Source organism: Scyliorhinus canicula, chromosome 20 (assembly GCF_902713615.1).
Source record: "Scyliorhinus canicula chromosome 20, sScyCan1.1, whole genome shotgun sequence".
Classification (NCBI taxonomy): domain Eukaryota; kingdom Metazoa; phylum Chordata; class Chondrichthyes; order Carcharhiniformes; family Scyliorhinidae; genus Scyliorhinus; species Scyliorhinus canicula.
In genome coordinates, this window is record NC_052165.1 from 25,155,324 (window position 1) to 25,179,653 (window position 24,330).

Sequence of the window (24,330 nt, forward strand, 5' to 3'; positions counted from 1 at the left end):
AAAGAAACAAGAGGTTTATGGCCGATTCAAGCCCTAGAGGTGCAGGGTGGTATTTTAAAAAGTAAATGTAGGAGCGGAATGTGGGATGGTCCGGGTGCTCTGGTGGGGAAAGAAGCTGACGCTATGGCCTTTGCCTCGCTGCTAGCCCGGAGGGAAGATCTTGCTGAGTTGGTGGGATTTGGAGCGACCAAGGGTAGGGACATGGGTGAATGATCTGGCGGAATTTCTTCACTTAGAAAAGATGAAGGCCGCCATTAAGGGGATGGACGAGGGGTTCTTCATGAGGTGGAAGCTGTTCAACGACTTCTTTAAAGCTTTGTTAAGGGAGAATGGGGGGGGGGGTCGCGGGTTATATTGGATAAAAAGGAGGGGGGAGATGGGAGGGAACGTGTATAATTCATGTTTGATATCCTATTACATTGTTTGTTGGTTATGGCAGATTGAATCTTTCTGGGTTTTTTTATAGTTGAAAATACCCCCATTAAATTATCTTTAAAAAAGGAATAATTTAGGGGAGTGAAGAGGGGGCATGACATGGCAGGCAGAATAAAGGAAAATCCAAGTATTTTATCAGTATATTAGAGGCAACTGGGGCAAGAATAGGGACCAAAGTGGCAACCTGTGTGTGGAGGTGAAAAACCTGTGTGAGGTAGTAAATGACTATTTTGCATCTGTGTTCATAGTAGAAAAGGATAATGTAAGTACAGAAAGCAGGAAGGGGAACCGTGATATAACTGAACAGATTAGCATTGAGAAGGCGGAGGTGTTAGCAGTTCTAGTGGTCTTAAAAATGGATAAATCCCCAGGACCAGATGAGATGCAACCTAGGCTCCGAAGCTAATTTTCAAATCCTCTCTGGCCACAGAAGTGCCAGAGGACCTGAGGACAGCTAATGTGGTACCATTATTGAAGAAAGGAAATAGGGAAAAAAGAGGTAATTACATTCCATATTCCAGTGAGTCTATCATCAGTGATAAGGACATTATTGGAAAAAATTCCAAGGGACAAAATTAATCTCCACTTGGAGGGCCAAGGATTAATCAAGGATAGTCAGCATTACCTTGTTGAGGGAGATTGCGTCTCACACAATTGATTGAATTTTTTGAGGAAGTGACCAGATGTATAAATGAGGGTGGTGCAACTGATGTAGTCTATGTGGACTTCACTAAGGCTAATTGGCAAATTGGATCCAAAATCGGCTTAGTGGCAGGAGACAGAGGGTAATGACCAAAGGTTGTTTCTGTGACTGGAAGCCTGTTTCCAGTGCTCAATGGCTGGCACAGACATAATGGGCTAAAGGGCCTGTTTCCATGCTGCAGATGCTTACCTACCAGAGAAGGACAGTGGCTGCATACTTTACCTTCCTGATCCCTCAAAATAAGTGGAAAAGGGCAGCAAGGTAGCACAGTGGTTAGCACAGTTGCTTCACAGCTCCAGGGTCCCAGGTTCGATTCCAGGTTTGGGTCACTGTCTGTGTGGAGTCTGCATGTTCTTCCCGTGTCTGCGTGAGTTTCCTGTGGGTGCTCCGGTTCCTCCCACAATCCAAAGATGTGCAGGTTAGGTGGATTGGCCATGATAAATTGCCCTTAGTGTCCAGAAAAGGTTGATTGGGGTTGCGGGGATAGGGTGGAGGGGTGGGCTTAGGCGGGTGCTCTTTCCAAGAGCCAGTGCAGACTCGATGGGCCAAACGGCCTCCTTCTGCACTGTAAATTCTATGATTCGATGATTCTATGATTGTATGAAAAGATGCACCATCAGCAAGTTCCCCATCAAGCCTCACACCATCCGGACTTGGAACGATATCGCTGTTCCTTCACTATTGATGGGTCAAAATCCTGGAACTCCCTCACTAACACTGTGGGTGCACCGTCACCACAAGGGTCAGGCAATAAATGCTGGTTAAGCCAGCGACACCCAGGTCCGTGAATGGAAAAAACCTATTGACCATCTTCAAGATTCAAGACAGGAGTGTAATGAAATACTTACCACTCATCTGGAGAACTCAGCTGCAAAAAGCACTCAAGACATTTGTTTTGTTCCTAGTTGATGTTAATACCGGAAAAAGTCAGTGGAACTTGGCTTTCACATAATTTTTTTTAAATGAGAAACTATGGAGATCAGTGATTGAACACATCCAGAAGAATCTACCAGCATACCTTTAACACAATACATTATTTATTAAACAAGGAAAAGTAATTATATTACACTAAACAAAAAGGTTGGAAAAATGTCAAAACAAGCAGCAGAAATTTAAAAAAAATCTTTTTATTGACATTTTCAAAATTATATACATTGCTTTCATAGAACATACAGTGCAGAAGGAGGCCATTTGGCCCATCGATTCTGCACTGACCCACTTAAGCCCTCACTTCCACCCTATCCCCGTAATCCAATGACCCCTCCTAACCTTTTTGGTCACTAAGGGCAATTTATCATGGCCGATCCACCTAACCTGCATGTCTTTGGACTGTGGGAGGGAACCAGAGCACCCGGAGGAAACCCACGCAGGCACGGGGAGAACGTGCAGACTCCGCACAGACAGTGACCCAGCGTGGATTCGAACCTTGGACTCTGGTGCTGTGAAGCCACAGTGCTAACCACTGTGCTACCGTACTGCCCATTTGTTTTCAAATATTGTACAGTACAAAAGGTTTTTTCTTAAGTTTCTCTATTTATAGTCTGTCGCCATCTGACTCGGTGTACAATCCTCCCTACTCCACCCACCTCCCCTGATACCCTCTCTGATTGATATGGGAGGGGTGTTCCCCTTTCTTCTCGTTTTTCCCCTTTCCTCCCTCGTCGGCTTCGGCTGTGTCCATCTTGTGGGTGGGGGGTTGCCCCCTCTGCATTGTTTCATTTGTCCTTCTCAGACTTTCACTTTTCTTCCCTCTGCTCCCCCCCCCCCCCCCCCCCCCTCTCCCACACCCCCGGGTTGTGCATCCCGGGCATTCCTCCTTGTCTTTTTTCAAGCTTTCCGGTTTTCCTCTACATTGGCTATTGCTGGCCTCGAACAGGTTTTGAAACAGGCCGACAAATTGCCCCATGCAGTAAGGAAGCCTTTGTTGATGGCTCATCACTCCGCCCCCCAGATGGCGCATTTAATCTTCTCCAGGTGGAGAAATTCTGCAAGGTCTGCCAGCCAGTCTGCAGCTGTGGGTGGTGCTGCTGATCGCCAGCCAAGCAGGATTCTCCTGCGTGCGATTAGGGAAGCGAAAGCAAGGGTATTGACCCTCTTCCCCACGTGTAACTCTGGCTTTATTGTCACAAGTAGGCTTACATTAACACTGCAATGAAGTTACTGTGAAAAGCCTCCAGTCGCCTCATTCCGGCACCTGTTCAGGTACACAGAGGGAGAATTAAGAATGTCTACTTCACATAACAGCAAGTCTTTCAGAACTTGTGGGAGGAAACCGGAGCGCCCAGAGGAAACCGATGCAGACATGGGAGAACATGCAGACTCTGCACAGACAGTGACCCAAGCCGGCAACTGCGTCTGGGACCCTGGCGCTGTGAAACAATAATGCTCACCATTTTGCTACCGCGCTTCTTTACTGTGCGTGTTCATCAGGTCCTCTAATAGTGTGGTCTCCGGGTATCCTACTGTCTCTTTATAGGAGAAGTGTTATATTTGCCCTGTCGGTAGTTCCCATTCCTACATCAGTTCATCAGCATCGCTGGTCAGTTTCCGATATAGATGTCCCTAACTATCAGTGTCCCCCCCCCCCGTCTCCATTTTTTAAAAAGCTTTGTCCAGCATGGCTGGAGGGAACCTGCGGTTACCGCAGATGGGGGCCATGGGGGACATCATGGTCAGCCCGAAGTGCTGCCTTAATTGTCCCCACGTTTTCAGCATGGCCACTACCACAAACATCAGAAAATAATTCAAACTCTCAATATTGCTTCTCGCCCAGCAATTCACTTATAGACACAAAATCCCAGTGAACATTTACCACTATCCGAAACCAAGGTTTCTTGCTTGTGCTGTCTCTGTTGCAAATGTTTTTTCTTCCAATGGATTTCGGTGCATTCACTGGATGCTTTTTTCCCCAGCTGGTATCTCTCAGACACCCAAAAACCACAATCTAAACTCACTATTCATTCAACTTCAGAACAAACATGAGTTTCCCAGCAGTCTTGCAGGATTTCATTTTACTAGAATGTTTAGAACTCACTGGCATACACACAGTGAGTGACCTTCTATCTTTCCTGTTGTGTGTTTCTCCCTGGACCTGTTACTAGTCAACAGCACAGTTTGTTTTCTACTTTGTGTTTTTCCCTAAATTCTCTAAACTACTAACCCATCTCTTCACTTAAGGGTTGTAAAACCTCATTAAGAATTCATGCAAAGTGTGCCTCCAGACATCCCACCACCAAGCTCACAAAAATACTCAAATGAAACCAGAACCATGTTCTACCTTTTTAACACAAATATAAATTAAACTTATACATTATTCCTAACACATTGACATCATTCAAATACTTGATTGGTTAGTGCCCCTTGACCACTGGCTGTAGCATGATCTATAGAATGCCCGATGGTGACAAAGTTCAATAATACCTCCTTGTCCAACAGCCTCTGTCACCAAGAATAATGGACAATAATGGCATGGGAACACCATCATCTCAAAGTTCACTTCACTTCTCTCATTTCTGCCTTGGGAGATATATTGCTATTCCTTCAATGTAGCTGGCTCAGTATTCTGGAATTCCTCCACCTTAACACCATTATTGATTAGAGCATCAGCATCACAAGATTTCAATGGCTCAAAGAGAGGGCAATAAATGTAGTTTTTGTCAGATGAAATTACTTCCCTGTGCAGTTCTATGACTGCATTGACCAAGACGAATTGCTTTTGCTATATATTGGATTTATACTTAAAAAGGTTAAAAAGTGCAAGATTATGGTGAAAGAGTAGGTGTGTGGGGCTAGCTGATTACTTTTCCTCAGATGGGTCAAGTAGCCTTCTGCTATATGATTCTATAACAGCACAAATTAATTGACCATTTATTTGTGCATACAGCTCCTTTCTAGGGAATGTACACCTAATTTAACCTAGCAGAGAGCACAAAACACAAATTAAAATTTTGATAGTCACAAAAATGTATGAGAGCCCCTTCAAGGTGTCTAAGGCCTGAACAACCACACATTATGCCTATTTTTAATGTTATTTGAACTGTAAGCACAGAACTGGATGATACAAGTAACAAAGTAGGTCCTGAATGAGACCAGAGATTTAAAAGGATTTTACTTTTCTCAAATGCTCCAGCTTCCCAGCAAAAGCAATTCACTTTGTGCCAATCAACATTTATAAGACGTGGATGATGTCATTGTGAATGGAATTAAAATGTATATCACTAAGTTAACACAAAACTTTTGGAACTCTCTATGAAATACTATGATCATTGATGAAATTGTGGACATGTCATGACATTAAAAGCGATTGGACAGTATTTAATAATGGAGTCATAACAAAATTTTATATAAACTATCTTTCAGAAGATCGAATAAATTGGATAGAGCTGTGGAAAAAGACATGGTCCATTTAAGAAATAAACTTAGAATTAAGTAATAATTTCTTGTCCAGTGTTTTGGAAAGCAATTATTTCTTGTCCAGAATGTACCAGATATTTTGTAAATAAATGTATGAGGATCGAGTGAAAGTTCTGATTTCTTTCTACTGAGTATTGTTTCACATTCCTCAAACCTAAAAGGCTAGCTCTCAAGATTTGTGAATTCAGCACTGATACATAGCAATATGTGATCTATTTGTATCTCATTCTCTTCACATCATGAAATAGGCTGCATGCTGATGAATGGTTGCGATAAAATGTCCACAAATAATTACAATAAATTAAATTGGCATGTTGGTGAAACAGCAAAAAATAATCACTTTTCATCCCTTTCCAGAAAACTTGATTTCTAAAGAGGTTGATACATAAACCTTTTATTGATTTCCTTCATTGCAAACAATAAATATGTCTTTTGCTGCTGATATTGCAATACAGCCAATCCTCCAGTAAAGATTGCACTTGTCATTTACAATATAGTTTCACACTGAATCAATCATTATTCATTGAAGATCCCAATATTGATCCTGTCTGGATTACGCATCATCAATTGATGGGATATAAAACCTGTCCAACTCCATCTCTAACACTACATAACATGGACTATATCAGCAGTACATGCAGTAGTATTTCTCAACTAGCTTTCAAAATGTAGTGGATTTGAGCAATAAACCAATGATGATTAAAGAGTGTCTTCCTCGTTTCCAATTCAATCACTCACTTTGCGTCCTCCCTATCTCTCTGATAGTTAAAATTGGTTCCTTTTTCAACAGTGCGCATTGGTTATGCTAAATAGTACCAGGGGCACCCATCATCCAAAGGAAGGCAGCTGGAAGTCAATTGAAGAGTCTCCTATTGAGTTGGCAGTTCTGATCACTCAGCTCAAAGGGATGGGGTAATATTGAGAGCAGCATAAAAGGGGAGAAAAAAAGAGGCAGAAACTGCATGCTCTTTTGAATAATATAGTGCAATGTCAAGAATCAAAAGAACTACCTGTGAATTATGAGTGCACGATTAACACAAAAATTACTTTAAATGCACCAGCAAGGATAAAAGGAGTAATTTTGATATTATACATTAACAAGAAACGGCAATAGCAAAATCAGCAGCCCACTCACAAAGCAATTGAATTAAATGATCAACAATGTTCAAATTGTTACTGATTCTGCCACTACCCTATTTACTCTGTCACAGCGTCAAAATTACCGCCATAATGCCGAGGAGCAGTCTAAGCGAATTTTATTTTCAACACATTATAAAGTGATGAATTTGCATGTTTTAACTATTAAATAAATCAGTAAAGGATCCAAAGTTTTGAACTTCCGAGTTTCAATATAAGAGTACTTTAAAACTACAGGACATGAGCATATTAACCAAAGCAGAAGTGTCTCAAACTTTTTGGACAAGCGATTTCTTCCATGGTTGCAAATGGTTCCTTTTCAATTATTTTACTTTTTTCAAATGTTTACCTGCTCATGTTGTTAAACTTAAAATGTGTCAGGCACAAGACCCCTGAAAGAAACATTATTACTTTGAAAGTGATAAATGCTAAAAAAAAACATTCGGTACAAGGTTGACTATTCCTTTCAGAAAACCTTTAGTCTCAAATCTCTGGAAACCAAATGACCCATGTGCTTTAAATAAAGATAAAGCTTCACTCACAATCATCTCTGAATGATAATGAGCCTTGCAGAAAGTTTTTAACCTTGGAATTTACTTCTTATTCAAATCTGCTGATTTTTCAGTGAATACTGATTATATCATCAGGGCAAAGTGGTCTGGTGGTACGACTCAAGCCCTGAAGTGCAGGAAACCTATCCAGCACCTTGAAAACATATGTAGCAGTTGGTCTCAAAAATGAGTGCAACCTGCCTGGAAAGGTCACCAACTTCAGTCACTGGAATTATTTAAATATGAACCTTTTGAATTGGGGCCAGGGTTTCTACTGCAAGAATGATGAACTGTACCGCGATATTCACATACAACTAGTCAGCTGTTGCAAACGAGATAACATTATTTTTTCCTTGCTTTGTATTTGATTGAATGTTACTTTTACTCCCAGCTTGACAGAGGTTTCCAAATTATGTAATTATGATATTATGTGAGACGTAATCATTCATACTTCATCACACCTGTATGTTAAAAGGAACACACAAGTATCTATTGACACTCCAATTTAGGCACTTCCTGCGGCTCCAAAGTGGCAATAAAATAACTGCCATAGGAATCAGACGTTTCATGAGGAAAAGAACGTTCGCCGGAAATTATGATGATCTGACATGCAATGCACAGTCCAAATGAGTGTTGCAAACACGTTTGATAATAACTTTCTAAAGGGAATTGGATAAACACGAAGTGTAATAATTTGCATTGGGGGGGGGGGGGGGGGGGGGGTGAGGAGAAAGAGAGTAGGACTCAATAGTTAGCTCTTTCAAAAGCCCAGCACCATCACAATTGGTCTGAGCTGCATCAGTCTATGAAGTATTTCAATGTAAAGGTTATTATGTGTCCAGTTCTTTGTCCCGCATTTGGTAGAGCAAAAGTCCTTGCATTACTTCCTAACAAAGAATGATTGGATTAAACTCCCAGTATCACACAAGACTTTATTTTTAAAACCCATTTCATCTTTACATTACAAAGTACAGATTTTCTTTAAAAAATAGTTATCAATAGCAAAGGTTTTGGGAGCTTTCATTTAACCAGGTTTAACAAAGAAGTAGGATTGCAGTTAGCTCACAATATATTCTGGGAACAAGGGTAACTGAATTGAAAATTAATTCAAGGGAAGGTGGTTAGATCTACTGCTTCCCCCCTCTCTCAGCAATAATGCAATAGAATCTTCATGCCAAATCGCAAGCATTAACAATCAATCATCAAGCCTTTAGTCTTCCCAGCAGCTTAAATCATACAAAACTTTGCAGATCTACACTTGCATAAAGTAATTCCAGGTCTTTGCCATCAAGGATTTGCCTTTGAATGCACTGTTGATTATTTCCCTGCTGGAACGCTGCCTGATTGCCACTTCTCATCAGTCTCATCACTAGGAGTGCTTCATTTTCTGCAGTGCTTCTGCTCGAACAGCAAGGCTCTTACCACAAATGGTCAAAAGCACGATCAGGACACCCACCAGAAGAGTGAGGAGAGGCCAGAGTACACAGTGCAAAAGAACATTTTCATCATGGGCACGTTTCAAAAGCACATCATCAGGCCTAGAAAAAGTGCAAACAGGGCCTTAGTGAGCAATACATTCCTTGAATAAAGAATATACAAATTAATGTTTCGACAATTTAACCCTGCATATTTGATAACGTTAAAAATCAAGCAATAGGTTGCTGAGACGTTCTAAATTCAATTAGTCGTGGCAACATCTCCCTTTTTACTATCTCGCCAAACTCACAGTAATTTATGAACAGTGCCTCATCCCTGATCAGGGCTTCCACAGAAACATTACAAGACAAAATATGACACTTAGCCACATGGGGAGATATTAGATCAGATGACTAAAAAACTTGGTCAAAAAGATAGGTTGTAAAGAAACCTTAAAGGAAGATATTGAGGGGGACAGTCAGGGATTCTCAGAGCTCGAGGCCGAGGCAAATGAAATCAAGGCCACCAATGGTTGGGCGAGAAAGTCGCAGATATCTGAGGCTGTGAGGCTAGGGATAGGTAGGAGGAAAGGCCATGGAGGGATTTGAAAATGAGTGGCCATCAACAAAAACTGAAGGTAGAGTCTCTAATTGGTACACTACCCTCTCTGGCGGGTGTGTCAAAGCACCTCAATTATTTTTCATTAAATACAAGAGATATTTCCTATGCATCACCATAAGCCAACATTTGTCTGTGTGGCCCCAATCTTTTCTACATAAAAAGCCAAATGTACCCATTTACATTGAAAGTTTTCTCTGGACTTACTTCTCCACCTCTGGTCTGGATTATTTGACATGAAATTGAAAAGTATTTTTTCAATTCAAGTTCATACTGTTAAGTAACTTCATCAAATTTTGCTACCACGCTTTAAGATCAGAAAATTTGCCATCATTAAAAGAATGATCAATTGTCATTCCAACTAATGGAATTTAGATTGTGGCAATCAAACTATTCTGAATATTTTACGCTTTAAAAAAAACTTTTAAAAACAAAAAGTCAATGCAACATTATATTGATTGCTAATTTCAGCAATGATAAAAACATAGCTATACACAATGAATATTAAAGTTTTCCCACAAGATTCCAGTTAGAGGCAGTGAGCTTATTCTATTATTTTTGTATAATGACCTTCAAGACTTTTGGGGTGGAAGCTGCCTTCAGTCATAGTAGAACTAGAGTTAGCCGTGTGCAGTTCTATTTGAATACTACTGTTTTTAGTTCAAGCATGAGAGAAGTTCATCTGAGTGAGGCTTCAGAAACATTTCCTCGCCGTCAAAACAGGATAATAAGCTCCAATTACAAATTTCTTCATTTGAACAATTTGTATGAAGTAACCACAATGGGACACGGTTCATATTATTCTCCAATATCTGCGCGAGGAAAAGTTCAATAGCGCTTTATTTACCTTTCCGCATTTGTACTCTTCTTTCGTTAATCAAATGAAATGTGAATACAAGTTTAATTAGGCATATGAGCAGATTAGCAGATTTAGTTAATTCTAATAAAGTTATTAGGGTGCTCTCGTCCTTCCTTTAACATGGTCATTAAACCTACTTTTCTGACCAAACCTTTGGTCATCTGCCCTAACATCCTATGTGGCTTGTTATCAAAGTTTGTTTGCTGACATTCCTGTGAAGCGCTATGTTAACGTACAGTCTATATGCAAGTTTTTGTTCGGTAGATTTCCATGTTTACCACAAGGGCAGTAAAGTCACCATAGTCCCAGGATGCTTTGAGGAGAGCTGACCTGGTGGTGATTTAACCTGAGAATCACCACACCTCACGTGTGGCAGTGGTGAATCACAATAACCTTCACAGAGCAAAGTGATTTTACTTGCATTCATTTCAATGCAAGAAAATTTGGGTGACTCCAGTTACTGGCGAGCAAAATGCAACATGGGATTTTCCTTTCTGCTTCATCCAGACAGGGCTCAACATTCAAGCAGTAAAGACAAACATTTACTCCACAGCATTTGTTACGTTCATGTCACAGAAGTCATGTTCAAGTAATGTGGTGTAGAGAAATTTGTCATTCAATATATTTAAGGAAATGCATCAAATACAAGGTGCTATAGACACACAAAAAAGGAATTTCTGCATTGCACTCAGTGAATTTTCTCATAGCCTTACCTTCTTTGCCGATTAATGTAGCATATAAAAGTCTGAGAGCCTATTTCTTCCTTCCAGTAATCATGCCAACTCACAACATTTTCTGAGTTTTTCTGATTGTCTCTTTCGCAAGGAGGAATATAGGAACACTGTATAAAATGAGAAATGTGGTATTATGTTGGGCTAGCACTGAGAATCACACACAATAAATCAGGTTCTAAATGAAACATGAACAAGTCACAGGAAGTTCAGCTAGTTTACAATAGTATTCTTTGTTGGTCTGACTCAAACGTTGAAATGTAGTCCTGTCAGTCAGACACAGCTCCTGCATCTTGATCTCGAATGAATGGACCGTGGAATCAATAGAAATATAGGATGCAAAAATTCAAATCTAGTAAGCATCTTCAAAGACAATAAACAAGTTTATGTTGGTACCCTGTATCAAAACTCAGTAGGTTTAGAAAAAGGAAATAAAGCATCATCAGGTAAGTCAGTGACAGACAGGGATCTCCTTAACTTTTGGTTTTCAGTCTGGATGAAGAGTGTGCACCCAAAACAGAACTCACCATTTTTTTAAGGGCCTATTTGTGGACTGTGAAATTTGGCAGTGATAAGAAATAGGAGTAGGCCATTCACTAAGATTGTGACTGATCCTATTGTGCCGTAAGCCACTTTCTTGCCTGACTCTTCAGAACCGTTGACTCCCTTGTCAATCTAATCTATTCAATTTAGCCTTGAACATATTTATTGACGCAGTCGCCACAGCTGTGGCAGAGAATTCCAAAGACCTCCAAGAGAAGAAATTCCTCCTCATTTCCAGCTGAAACGCCAGATCGCTTATGTGTCACCTCTGCCCCCAATTCTAGATTCATCCATGAGAGAAAGCATCCTCTCAGAATCTTTCAATAAGATTACTTCTCACCCGAAGAGCCTGCATACTAAAGGTTGAGCAACTTTAATGGTCAATAGCAAGACATTTATAGATGAGGCAGATCATTCAGACCAACATATTTCATTCATCCATAAAAATCATAATGAGATGCTGGTGTTGCAGCTCCTGTTGTTTCAGGTTTTATGGGTTATCACAAGCTGGAAGTTCTTTCATATGTTGATTAATCTTTATTAACATCTTTTTAAAAAATTTCGACTACCCCAATTCATTTCTTCCAATTAAGGGACAATTTAGCGTGGCCAATCAACCTACCCGGCATACCTTGTGGGGGCGAAACCCACGCAAACACGGGGAGAATGTGCAAACTCCACACGGACAGTGACCCAGGGCCGGGATCAAGCCTGGGACCTCGGTGCCATGAGGCAACAGTGCTGACCACTGCACCACCGTGCTGCTCTAATCTTTATTAATATCAACAGTAGTTCTGTTTTTTTATTTTGTTAGTTTGAACCCATGTCCTCTCGTCTTAGTGTCACAATTCACTTCCAGGTAATAGCCTAGGTTCCATTCCCTTAAATGAAATAAATCTGCAAAATCCATTTTCAGATAATTTCCCTTCAGGCCGAGACCCCACGTTGTCCCAGCTTTTCCTCACATCTCAACCCCTTTGCACCAGAGATTGACCTTCTCACTCTTTCTTTATGCTTCCATTGTTGTCGGTCCATCTCTCCTGTTCATATCCCCATTAGGCAGCCAGGTGGCAACCATATCACCACATGCAGCAGCTGGGAAGCCCAACCACAGCACAGAACCAGTGATGTAACCGACTATTACTATCTCTCGAAAAAGCACTTGTATTTGCCAGCTTTTTAAAACAGTGGATCAGTTGACCGGCCCCCAAAGATAAGTGGCACAATACTAGTTGTAGTTAGAGATTCAAAGCAAGAACTTACTCCAACCTGGGGAAATCCTTTGCACATCAAATATTCTTAATATTTCTTTCAATCTTCTTCCATAGTGATTAACAGAGGAGGCCATGGAGAGCACTGACTGAGAGATCACAATAAATCTTTTGCAGTACTTTCTTCGGCGTGCCCCTTATAAATGTTTTGGATAGTGTCTGAAACAGGTGTGTTCACTAAAACTGGATGACAGCAATGACGTGTGCAAGGATGGCCAGTTGGAATCATTGAGGGGTAATATTTTGAATAATTTCCAATCTAGAGTTTAAGCACTCAACCAAAAAGTACAGCAAAGAAATTCAAGACTTATCTTTTCCCACCGCCTTTTTCTCGAAGTGGATCTTCCTTTTCCCTCAAGGTTCTGTTGTTGCAGGAGTTTCCTCCATTTTTATTAGTGCAATGGATTTGGTGCATGTTTGTTCATGGTTAAATTAAATGAATGTTGTGGTACTTGCCATTAAGACCAGAGGGTGTGACCTTTGATCTCGGCTGCGTTTAATCTTGTCTGGGGTCAAGAGGAGGACAGATGTTGAAAAAGTCAAATATACTATTGGGTTGCTAATCTTGTCAGAAAACCAGTATGGCGGACATTGAGTGCAAATAGGGTTTGGTTCGATAACATGGTTAACACACTTGTTTACAATCACAAGGCTACAATTAGGCAAGATAGGTTTGTGTTGGAAACCCTAGAGCAGAGGTCTGCAACATATGGCTCCAGAGTTGCATGTGACCTTTTTAACATCTCACTTGCATTGCCCAACATTTTCCAATTTGGATTACATTACATGAAAAATGCCTGTGAAAAAAAGTGTCAAAAGAGTAAGAGCCATGTTTTTATTGTGGAAATTGAAAGTTAATCATTATGTTGTACTTAATAATTTCAAATCACTACTTTGAAAAAAGGCCATTATGCTCTAAATCAGTGTTTTCAAACTTTTTCCCCCTCGGGACACACTTTTGCCTATCACCTGACCTTCCTGCCCCACCTTCCTGGCCCATGCCACGTTCACTTACCTTTAATGCAAAAGAGGAGCCTGTTTGGTCCTCTCAATCTCACTTAAGTCAGGTTCAAAGAAGGAGAGGGAAATGCACATATCAGGTGCAGACTTCAGCCAGTTCCTTTGCACTGTTTTCATTTTTATGAAAGCATGTAGGTCATTGTGAAGGGCAATAGCAACAAATGCTCATTTTACTCAGCACTGGATACTCCTGGGAGATACGACTCCAGAATGCTGACAGCTGCATGAGCTTTTGGCATGTTTGCAATGTGTTATCACAGGTCAGGTACAGCAGTGTAGTCTTTTAATTTGGAGTGGGCTGTAAAGTTCATCACTGGCTCTGGGGTTTCAACCCCAAAAGGAATTTTTCACCCTTTTTTCACCCTCAAAATCTGAAACTTCTCTCATTTGCCAGTATGTCCCTGTGTATAATTCACATAGGCTTTGCATCCTTATTTGCATTGGCACAACTGACAAAACCGTACCTCAATAAATCACCTTTATAATGCTTTGTTCCCGAGTTAGGTTTCTTCTTTGTAGGCTGCTAACCAGAAGCCCTGGAGCTCTGTACAGAGTTAATATTAGCACTGCCCTGTCCTCTACAGCAGACTTTATTGTGGGATCCTGTCCACTAAGTACACGCGATTTAAGTCTTTGGTCATCTCTTACTTTTAACAAAATGATCCATCTTCACAATCCTCTTGGCCAGCAGCTGGAAAATGGAAGCCGTTCTGGTCTGTGATTTGGTGCCAAACGCACCTACATGGAGGATGTTTGACATCAAGTGTCCATGCAGGGCACATGACCTGCTCTCTGCTGCCTCTCTTGGCTGGAAGACTGCACACAGCCTAATTTCCTTCTCATTTAAAATGCGGCAGCTGCCGCCATTGTTAACTTAAAAGCCAGTAGCGGCCATTGTGCACTTTTCCCGCCATTGGGACGACTGCGAGAATGGCGCGACCGATCGCTCCCCGGCCCTCCTGACACCTCCCTGTGAGTCGCGACTCGTACTTTGAAAATCCCTGTGCTAAATAAACCTCTTTTGAGTGGCATAGCTCCACCATAGTTATAGATTTGATTCAAGGATAGACGTATGACTACGGCCATTTCTATATTGCTTAGAGATAATTAATTGTCCCGAATGTGTTATTCAAAGATTTTATAAACTACGAGGATCAATAGGTAAAAAAGGTTGCATTAGGAGTCGCTTTACTGACAAAATAGTAAAGTTAAAAATGTGAGAATTCAAAGATAGATCTACTTTAATTTCCTTGTATTGATAGGAGTTCAATGGGCTGGATTCTCTCAAAATGGAATTATGCCCCATGCATAAATGTTGGAATGTTGGAGTTTTACTCAAGAGATTCCTGGAAAAAATATCAGCTAATTCAAAGGCCTGCAGCGGGCTAGCAAGGACCTGGAGTAATTCACGCAGCTTTAGCTGGGGATACGGGCCCCCACACCTCCGGTTTGGAGTTGGTGCATGCGCATGGCGGCGGCCTCCAGCGGCCGCGCCGAGCTCCATGGCGGACTCGGACCACGGAGCCACATACACAAAATTAGATCCGCCCGATCGGCCACGCGCCCAAGCATCTAACTGCACGGATCTAATCCCCGGCCACCTATAAGGCCCCCCCCCCCCCAACCCGGATGTCCGATCCCCCGCCCCCTCACCAGGGTGGCCGCGGACTAAGTCCGCAGCCGCCACGCCAGCATCCCGACCGGTAATAGGTGGTTAGTTCCATGGCGTCGGGAACTCGGCCGGTCGGGGATGGAGGGTCGCAGGGCTGGCCTCTGTCAGTCAATGGGCTCCTAGCCGCGCGGCGTACTCCGCGATTACGCTGATTCTCGGGTCCCGGTGAATCACTGGACCGGCACCGGGCCCGATTTCGGCTTGAAAGTGGATCCACCGCCCCCGCGCCAAACGCGATTTTGGTGCGGGGCTGCGGAGAATTCAGCCCAATGTGTTTTACTTGCCAAATATGCAAACTTTGCATTCTAGAAAACCTAGCCATTTGGCAAGTATTTGTTAGTTTAGAAACGCCAGATTTTCATCTTTTAATTTTCAGTACACTATTTTAGGCAACTTGTTTTAAATGTTTAAAAAAAGATTGCTGACACCTGCCCTTGAATGGGTCAACACCTTCAGGATTCTATTCATTTCTTCAAGCTGTCACTGACTGTTCTATTTGAGTTTTCTCTTAGTACTATATATTTGTTTTGAATTATTTTGTCTTCATAAAGTTGTGTTATGAAATCGGAAGTGGTATAATTACTGGCAAAAGAGAAGGATAATGATCCGGAAGATGCAAATCTATTTTTATGTACTTCAGTTAGCAAGAAGCCCTAAGTTAATCATTTAGATTCAATTGTAGTGACAATTTTGAAGGGTAATCAGGATGTTGTGTAGCTTTAACAGTCTGTTATAGGAGTTTTCTTTTTATAGGTTCTAGAGCTTTAACGAAAATTCTCCTTCTTTCATGCGATGTGGGTTTCTTTGGCAAGAGCAACATTTGTTACCCTTCCCCAAGTGCCCGTGAGAAGGTGTTAATGAGTCCTCACCTTGAACCGCAGAAATCCACGTGATGGAGGTATATCCAGGCTGGCATTAGGAAGGGAGTTCAATGATTCTGATCCAGCGATAGTGAAGGAACGACAATACAGTTCCAAGTGTGTGTGGATTGGAGGAAAACATGCAGCTACATCTGCTTCTCTTGCCCTTCCAGGTAGTAGAGGCTGCAGATTTGGAAGTTGCTGCAGTGCATCTTATAAATGGTACACACTGCTGCCACTGCGCGTCATTGGTGGAAGTGGGCCGCTTTGCCCTGGATAGTGGAGGAGCTTCTTGAGTGAGTGTTGATGGAGCTGCCATCGTCCAGGCAAGTGGACAGCAGTCTATCACACTCTTGACTCATGTCTAGTAGATGCTGATCAAGCATTGACGAGTCAGTTGGGGAGTTACTTGCGGCAAAATTCCCAGCCTCTGACCTGCTGTTGCAGCTACAGCATTTATAAGGCTGGTCCAGTTACCTACTGATCAATTGTAACACCCAGAAGGTTGATAGTATGGATTCAGCGATGGTAGTGCCATTGAATGTCATGGGGTGATGGTTAAATTCCCTCTTGTTGGAGATGGTCATTACCTGGCACTTGTGTGACACGAATATGTGTGTACCGAAGTACAGTGAAAAGTATTGTTCTGAGTACAGTCCAGCCAGATCCATAAATGAAAAAAAAAACATAGGACATACATAAATACACAATGTAAATACATAGGCACAGACAATGGGTGAGCATATGGGGTGCAGTGCAATGGGCGGCATGGTATCATAGTGGTTAGAACTGTTGCTTCGCTTTGTTTCGCCGCGCCAGGGACCAGGTTCGATTCCCGACTTGGGGCACTGTCTGTGCGCAGTCTGTATGTTCTCTCCATGTCTGTGTGGGTTTCCTCCGGTGTGGGTTTCCTCCGGGTGCTCTGGTTTCTTCCGCAAAGTCCCGAAAAACGTGCTTGTTAGGTGAATTAGACATTCTGAATTCTCCTTCAGTGTACCCGAACAGGCGCCGGAGTGTGGGAACTGGGGGGATTTTCACAGTAACATCATTGCAGTGTTAATGTAAGCCTACATCTGACACTAATAAAAATTATTATTATTATAGATGTGTGAAGAGATCAGTCCATAAGAGAGTCCTTCAGGAGTCTGGTAACAATGGGGCAGAAGCTGTTTTTGAACCTGTTAGTGCAGGTTCTCAAATTTTATATTTCCTGCCCGATGGAAGAGGTTTGAAGAGTGACTAACCTGGGTGGGAGGGGTCTTTTCTTATGCTACCCCCTTTACCAAGACAGTGGGAGGTGTAGACAGAGTAAATGGGTGGGAGGCGGATTTGCATGATGGACTGGGCTGTGTTCATGACTCTCTGCAGTTTCTTACGGTCTTGGGCCGAGCAGTTGCCATACCAGGCTGTGATGTAGCCAGATAGGATGCTTTCTATGGTGCATCTATAAAAATTGGTAAGACTCAATGTGGACATACTGAATTCTCTTAGTTTCCTGAGGAAATATAGGCGCGATTGTGCTTTCTTGGTCGTAGCACTGACATGGGTGGACTAGGACAGATTGTTGGTGATGTGCATATTTAGGAATTTGAAGCTGTCAACCATCTACACCTCGGCACCATTGATGCAGACAGGGATGTATGATACTTTGATTCCTGAAGTCAATGACCTGCTCCTTAGTTTTGCTGACATTGAGGGATAGATTGTTGTTTTTACACCACTCCATAGGGTTCTCTATCTCCCTCCCTGTACTCTGACTCATCGTTGTTCGAGAGCCAACCCACTACGGTCGTGTCATCAGCAAACTTATAGTTGGAGTTAGAGCCAAATTTTTCAACACAGTCGTGTGCATAGGGAGTATAATAGGGGGCAGCCTTGCGGGGCCTCGGTATTGAGGACTATTGTGCAGGAGGTGTTGTTGTTTATCCTTACTGATTGTGATCTATGGGTCAGGAAGTCGAGGATCCAGCTGCAGAGGGAGGAGCCAAGTCCTAGGTTTTGGAGCGCTATGAGCTTGGCTGGGATTATGGTGTTGAAGGCGGAGCTGTAGTCAATGAATAGGAGTTTGATGTAGGAGTCCTTGTTGTCGCGAGGCTCCAGGGATAAGTGCAGGTAGGGCCAGGGAGATAGCATCTGTTGTGGACAGGTTGTGGCGGTATGCGAATTGCAGTGGATCAATATATTCTGGGAGTATGGAGTTGATGTGTCTCTTGACCAACCTCTCAAAGCACTTCATAATGATCAATGTCAAGGCCACCGGATGGTAGTTGTTGCCTGGTTCTTCTTTGGCACCGGTATGATGATGGTCTTCTTGATGCAGGTAGGAACCTCAGAAAAGAGTAGGGAGAGGCTGAAGATGTTGATCAACGAACATCCCTACTTCTGACCTTATGATGAAAGGTAATTGACGAAACAGCTGAAGATGGTTAAGCCTCATACACTATCGTGAGGAACTCCTGCAGTCTTGTCCTGGAACCAAAATGATTGACCTCCAACAACCATCTTTCTCTGTACTAGGCATTACTCCAACCAGAAGAGAGATTTCCTCTGGATTTTCTTTGGTGCCACAATTTTGCCAGGGCTCTTTGATGGCACACTTAGTCAAATAAGAACATAAGAACTAGGAGCAGGAGTAGGCCATTTGGCCCCTTGAGTCTGCTTCACCATTCAATAAGATCATGGCTGATCTTTTTGTGGACTCAGCTTCACCTACCCGCCCGCTCACCAGAACCCTTAATTCCATTACTGTTCATAAACCTATCTACCTTTGCCTTAAAAACATCCAACAAGGTAGCCTCAACTGCTTCACTAGGCAGGGAATTCCACAGATTTATAACTTTTTAGGTGAAGAAGTTCCTCCTCAACTCAGTCCTAAATCTGCTTCCCCTTATTTTGAGGCTATGCCTCCTAGTCCTAGTTCGACCCGCCAGTGTAAACAACCTCCCTGCTTCTAACGTAACGATTCCCTTCATAATTTTATATGTTTCTATCAGATTCCCCCTCATTCTTCTAAATTCCAATGAGTAAAGTCCCAATCTACTCAGTCTCTCCTCATAATCTAATCCTCTCAACTCCGGAATCAACCTAGTGAATCTCCTCTGCACGCCCTCCAGTGTCAGTACATCCTTTCTCAAATAAAGAGACGAGAACTGTACACAGATGTAGCCTCACCAGCATCCTATAACATCTGCAACATAACCTCGCTGTTTTTAAACTCCATCCCTCAAGCAATGAAGGACAAAATTCCATTTGCCTTCCTAATTACCTGCTGCAGCGGCAAACCAACTTTTTGTGATTCATGCACATGGACACCCAGGTCCGCCTGCACAGTAGCTAGCTGCAATTTTTTACTATTTAAATAATAGTCCATTTTGCCGCCTTGATGTCAAGGACTATGAACTCTGGAGCTCCCCAGCTCTTTTGTCCCTGTTTGGACAAAGGTCGTAATGAGGTCAGGAGCAGAGTAGTCCTGATAGAAACTGAGCTTAGTGTTAGTGAGTAGGTGTTTGCTGAGTAAACTTTTGTCACTTTCCTTATGATCAAGAGTACACTGATGGGGCGGGTTAGATTTGTCTTGCTTTTAGTGGACAGGATATGGTTGGGAAACTTTCCACCTTGCCATGTAGATGCTAGTGTTGTAGCTGTACTGGAACACCTTGGCTCGGGATACAGCACCAAGTCTTCAGCAGTCTTTCTGGAATGGTGTTAGGGCCCATAGCCTTTTGAATATTCCAACGCCTTCAGCTGTTTCTTGATATCACGTGGTGTGAATTGAAGTGGCTGAAGATTGGCATCTGTGATGTTGGGAACCTCAGCAGGAGACCAAGTTGGATTTTTCATTTGGTACCTCTGGCTGAAGATTGTTGCAAATGCCTCAGCTGTCTTTTGCACTGATGTGCTGGGCTCCTGCATCATTGAAGATGGGTTGCTCCTCCAGAGAAGGGTTTGGTTTCATTGTCCACCACTATTCACGATCAGAAGTGGCAGGATTGCACAGATGATGAAATCCGGTCCATTAATTGTGGGATAACTTAGTTCTGCCTATTGATAACCGCTTCCTCAGTTTGGCGTGCACGAATTCCTGTGTTGTAGCTTCAGAAGGTTGGCACCTCATTTTTATGTATGCCAGGTGCTGCCCATGCTATGCTCTTTTCCTTGAACCAGGGTTGATCCCCTGCTTGCTGGCAATGGTAGAATGGGGACTTGTCAGACCATGAGGTTACAGATTGTGGTTGAGTACAATTCTACTGATCAGATGGTGCATAGTGCCTCATGGTTGCCCAGTCCTGGAATTTCTAGATCTATTCAAACCCTATCCCATTTAGCACAGTGCTAGTACCGTACAACACCAAGATGGAAGGCATCCTCGATGTGAAGACGGTCTTTGTATCCACAAGGAGTGTGCAGTGGTCACTCGTCACAATATGGTCATGGACAGGTGGATTAACAACAGGTAGATTGGTGAGGATAAGATCAAGTAGGCTTTCCCTCGTGTTGGCTCTCTCACCATTTTTTTGTGGATAGGACTTTTATGGGCAGTTGTCCATAGAATTATAAAATTTACAGTGCAGGAGGCCATTCGGCCCATCAAGTCTGCACCGACTCTTAGAAAGAGCCCACGCCTCCATCCTATCCCCATAACCCAACCTAACCTTTTGGACACTAAGGGGCAATTTAGCATGGCCAATCCACCTAACCTGCACACCTTTGGACTGTGGGAGGAAACGGGAGCACCCGGAGGAAATCCACACAGACACGGGGAGAAAGTGCAAACTCCACACAGACAGTCACCCGAGGCTGGATTTGAACCCGGGACCCTGGAGCCGTGAGGCAGCAGTGCTAATCACTGTGCCACCATCCGCCCTTATTGCCCATATTGCCGAGTAGAAGCCAGTGTTGTACCGGAACAGCTTGGCTCGGGGCCTAGCTAATGCTGGAGCACAAGTGTTCAGTACTATTGCCAAGACTTTGTCACAGCCCATGTCCTGCGCCCCTGCTGTTGCTTGATTGGAATGGGAAAAAAATAAATACATTTGGTTTTTTTAGGATAGTAAGTATTTATATTGTGGAATGTCTTGAAAAAATATCACTACAGTACTGTAACGCTTCTGTAAATGGAAGCCAACCCTTTGAACTGGATGAAATACATTTGTGACTGTATTTCTTCCCGAAGCATTTCTGGGGATTTTCAGGTAATGTAGGTCATTTTCCTCAATGTTGTAGTTTCTGAAAATACTACAGAAATCCCAATTGCATCTTTTGAATTTAAAATATGCTGCTTACTAAAAAAATGAAAATCTTTAAATGCAATGCAATCAGTTTCATTTTTGTCAGGAAAGATTTCTGTGAATTTCCACGGTGATGAAACCGATCACACTCAATAAACATCGTAGGCTTCACAAGTTATATCAACCTACAAAAATGATAATGTAACATATCTGAAACACATGTTAAATTTAACAAGTTTACACTCTCATTTTAAGCAACTGCGAGATCGGCCCCCAGATTTGTAACATTACATTTTTGAAATAAATTTTGAGTATCCAATTCATTTTTTCCAATTAAGGGGCAATTTAGCATGGAAAATCCACCTACCCTGCACAATTTTGGGTTGTGGGGGAGAAAACCCAAGCAAACACGGGGAGAATGTCCAAATGCCACACGGACAGTGACCCAGAGCCGGGGTCGAACCTGGGACCTCGGTGCTGTGAGGCAGCAGTGCTAACCACTGCGCTACCGTGCTGCCCTATTTGTAACATTACATGATATCACTCCACTGGACTGCCAGTGATCAGGCTGGATTGTCAGAACTTGGCTGGGCTGCCAAAGATTTAACTTTGCTGAAAAGTGTCAAGGGGCTTTTCACCCATCACCTTGATACAATTAGCAATTAGTAACTGCTAATTTTAGTGCCAAACACATAATTTGCAAGACAGCTATTTCGACCAAAAACATGCTTTTAGTATAAATCTGTGTGCAATGATAGATGGAGGTAGTGAATATTGAAGGAGGAAAACATCTAAAACAGGAATTCCGGGGAGCTCCAACTATTGCTGACTTGCAAGTCCCGCTGACTTGTTAAAATCTGTTGATTCCATAACTTAATTCATGAAAACATTTAGGAAGCGGAATGAACAAGACCTAAAAGAAAAGAACAAAGAGGGCGATTTTTATGCATCAGTGTGAAGGATGTTAGTGTTTGGGAATGAATGTTATGTCCAATGCTAGCGGGAACTATGCAACGTCACGAGCAGCATAGTTTAGGAACCAACCCAACAAATTTCCCCCAACTCACTAAACACACACATTGGCGGAGATTTTATATTTTCCAAAACCAGCCCAAGCTTGATAACTCACTCAATGCTTGGCCCAGTATTTGTCAGTATCTACATGCCAGGGACATCTCATCCCTTTCGGCTTTTGGCTGAGAACATCTAAAGCATCAGAGTTGGACTTCAAGTCATCCTTTAAGCCATAAACTGCAACTTTGCGTTTCACTTTTTAAAAGTTATTGGTCTCTGTGGGGATGGTAACGTCCCTTGCACAGCTGTCAAATTTTACAATGCAGGGCAAAATTTCATCAAACGGCACTATTTTCTTCCATCGCAAGATAAATAATGATGAGCAATTTCACTGAGCAGATAAAATCTTAAAATCTCCCCATCACAAAATAATTGGCACTGGCCATGGGACGTCACAAAATACATTACTGAGGAAACAACTGGGCTTCAAACAGTGGAGAGGGTTGGGGGTGGAAACTGAAGATCAAGGTTGTAGGCTTCGATGAAACTTTTGAAGAAGAGTGCACTAGGAGTGGCAAAGGAGCTGAGTGCGTCAGAGGTAGATATTGATCGATTGCCTTCAACCATAGGTGGGAATGGACAGAACGGGAGTGGGGAATGCTAAGGCAACCAGCCAGAAGAGTGGAAGGCCCAAGTTGGAACGTATGGCAGATTGGGTTGCAGGGGTGGAGCAGGTGAAGCAATGGAAGGACAGATTTGAATATCTGGGCGACCGTTTTGAAAACTGATGCAGCAGGAATTAGGGAACAGTAATGGCTATAAAAAGGAAAATGGCAAGAGAGGAGTGGATCTTAAAAACAGGAACAAACACAGTTTTAGGTGAACTGAACCTTGGTGATGGCGGAACTCAGGAATCTGGCAAGGAGAGCATCTGAGTAACGGTTTGGGGCAACAGAAACCCAAAATAAGTGAATCAGCAATAGTGAGGATGGTGAGGTAGGATCCCTGGCTTGAGAGTTGGAAAATGTAATATGAAGCTCAACTCAGAGTTAAAGAGGACTTTAAAGAGTGCAGTCCGCACTTTTTTTTAAGCAAACAATTTTATTGTGGTATTTTTCAGCATCGTAAACAGTTACAGATAACAAAACAAAAGGCAAAAATGTGAAGACATCAACGTAAAATCAATACTTCAATCAAACTATACTGCACAAGCCCGCTCCTCTCCCATCGACACTACCCGCCTATTTATCCCTCCTACTCTACTCTAATCCGCAGCCCGCACTTTTGTATTCACTTTGAATGAGCCACCACAGAATAGGATAATATTGGGTACATAGTGTTTGGCAGAAGCTCAGCAGAAAGCCTCAGGTCTAGCTGCTGCTGAATTAAAAGAAAATTCTCATTAGCTTAAATATTTAAGACAACACAGATAATCAGGGACGCTGAAGACTCAAGAAGTGATTTAAGCGTAACCGTGAAAGGCGGCTCCCATTCCCATAGAGGCAGCATGATGGCACAGTGGTTAGCACTGTTGCTTCACAGCTCCATGGATCTGGGTTCAATTCCCAGCCTTGGCCACCCGTCCAAGCGGAGTCTGCACGTTCTCCCCATGTCTGCGTGGGTGTCCTCTGGGTGCTCCGGTTTCCTCCCACAAGTAATATAATATATTTCTTATTGTCACAAGTAGGCTTCAATGAAGTTACTGTGAAAAGCCCCTAGTCGCCACATTCTGGCACCTGTTCAGAGAGACCGGTACGGGAATTGAACCTGCGCTGCTGGCATTGTTCTTTATTACAAGCCAGCTGTTTAGCCCACTGTGCTAAACCAGCCCCTAAACAAGTCCCGAAAGACGTGCTTAT

General features: G+C 42.6%; 1 protein-coding gene across 1 annotated transcript in view; it reads right to left on the reverse strand.

Annotated features, from left to right (window-relative positions):
* Nucleotides 1-8,151: 8,151 nt before the first annotated feature.
* The window catches only part of LOC119955011 (calcium-activated potassium channel subunit beta-4-like), a 34,456-nt gene continuing 18,277 nt past the window's right edge, over nt 8,152-24,330 (reverse strand). Inside the window, exons 2-3 of the mRNA XM_038780817.1 lie at nt 10,846-10,973; nt 8,152-8,777 (exon numbers count right to left, since the gene is read on the reverse strand). Of these exons, the coding sequence (XP_038636745.1) occupies nt 8,609-8,777; nt 10,846-10,973 (297 nt within the window). The 3' untranslated portion in view covers nt 8,152-8,608. The remainder of the gene's footprint in view (nt 8,778-10,845; nt 10,974-24,330) is intronic.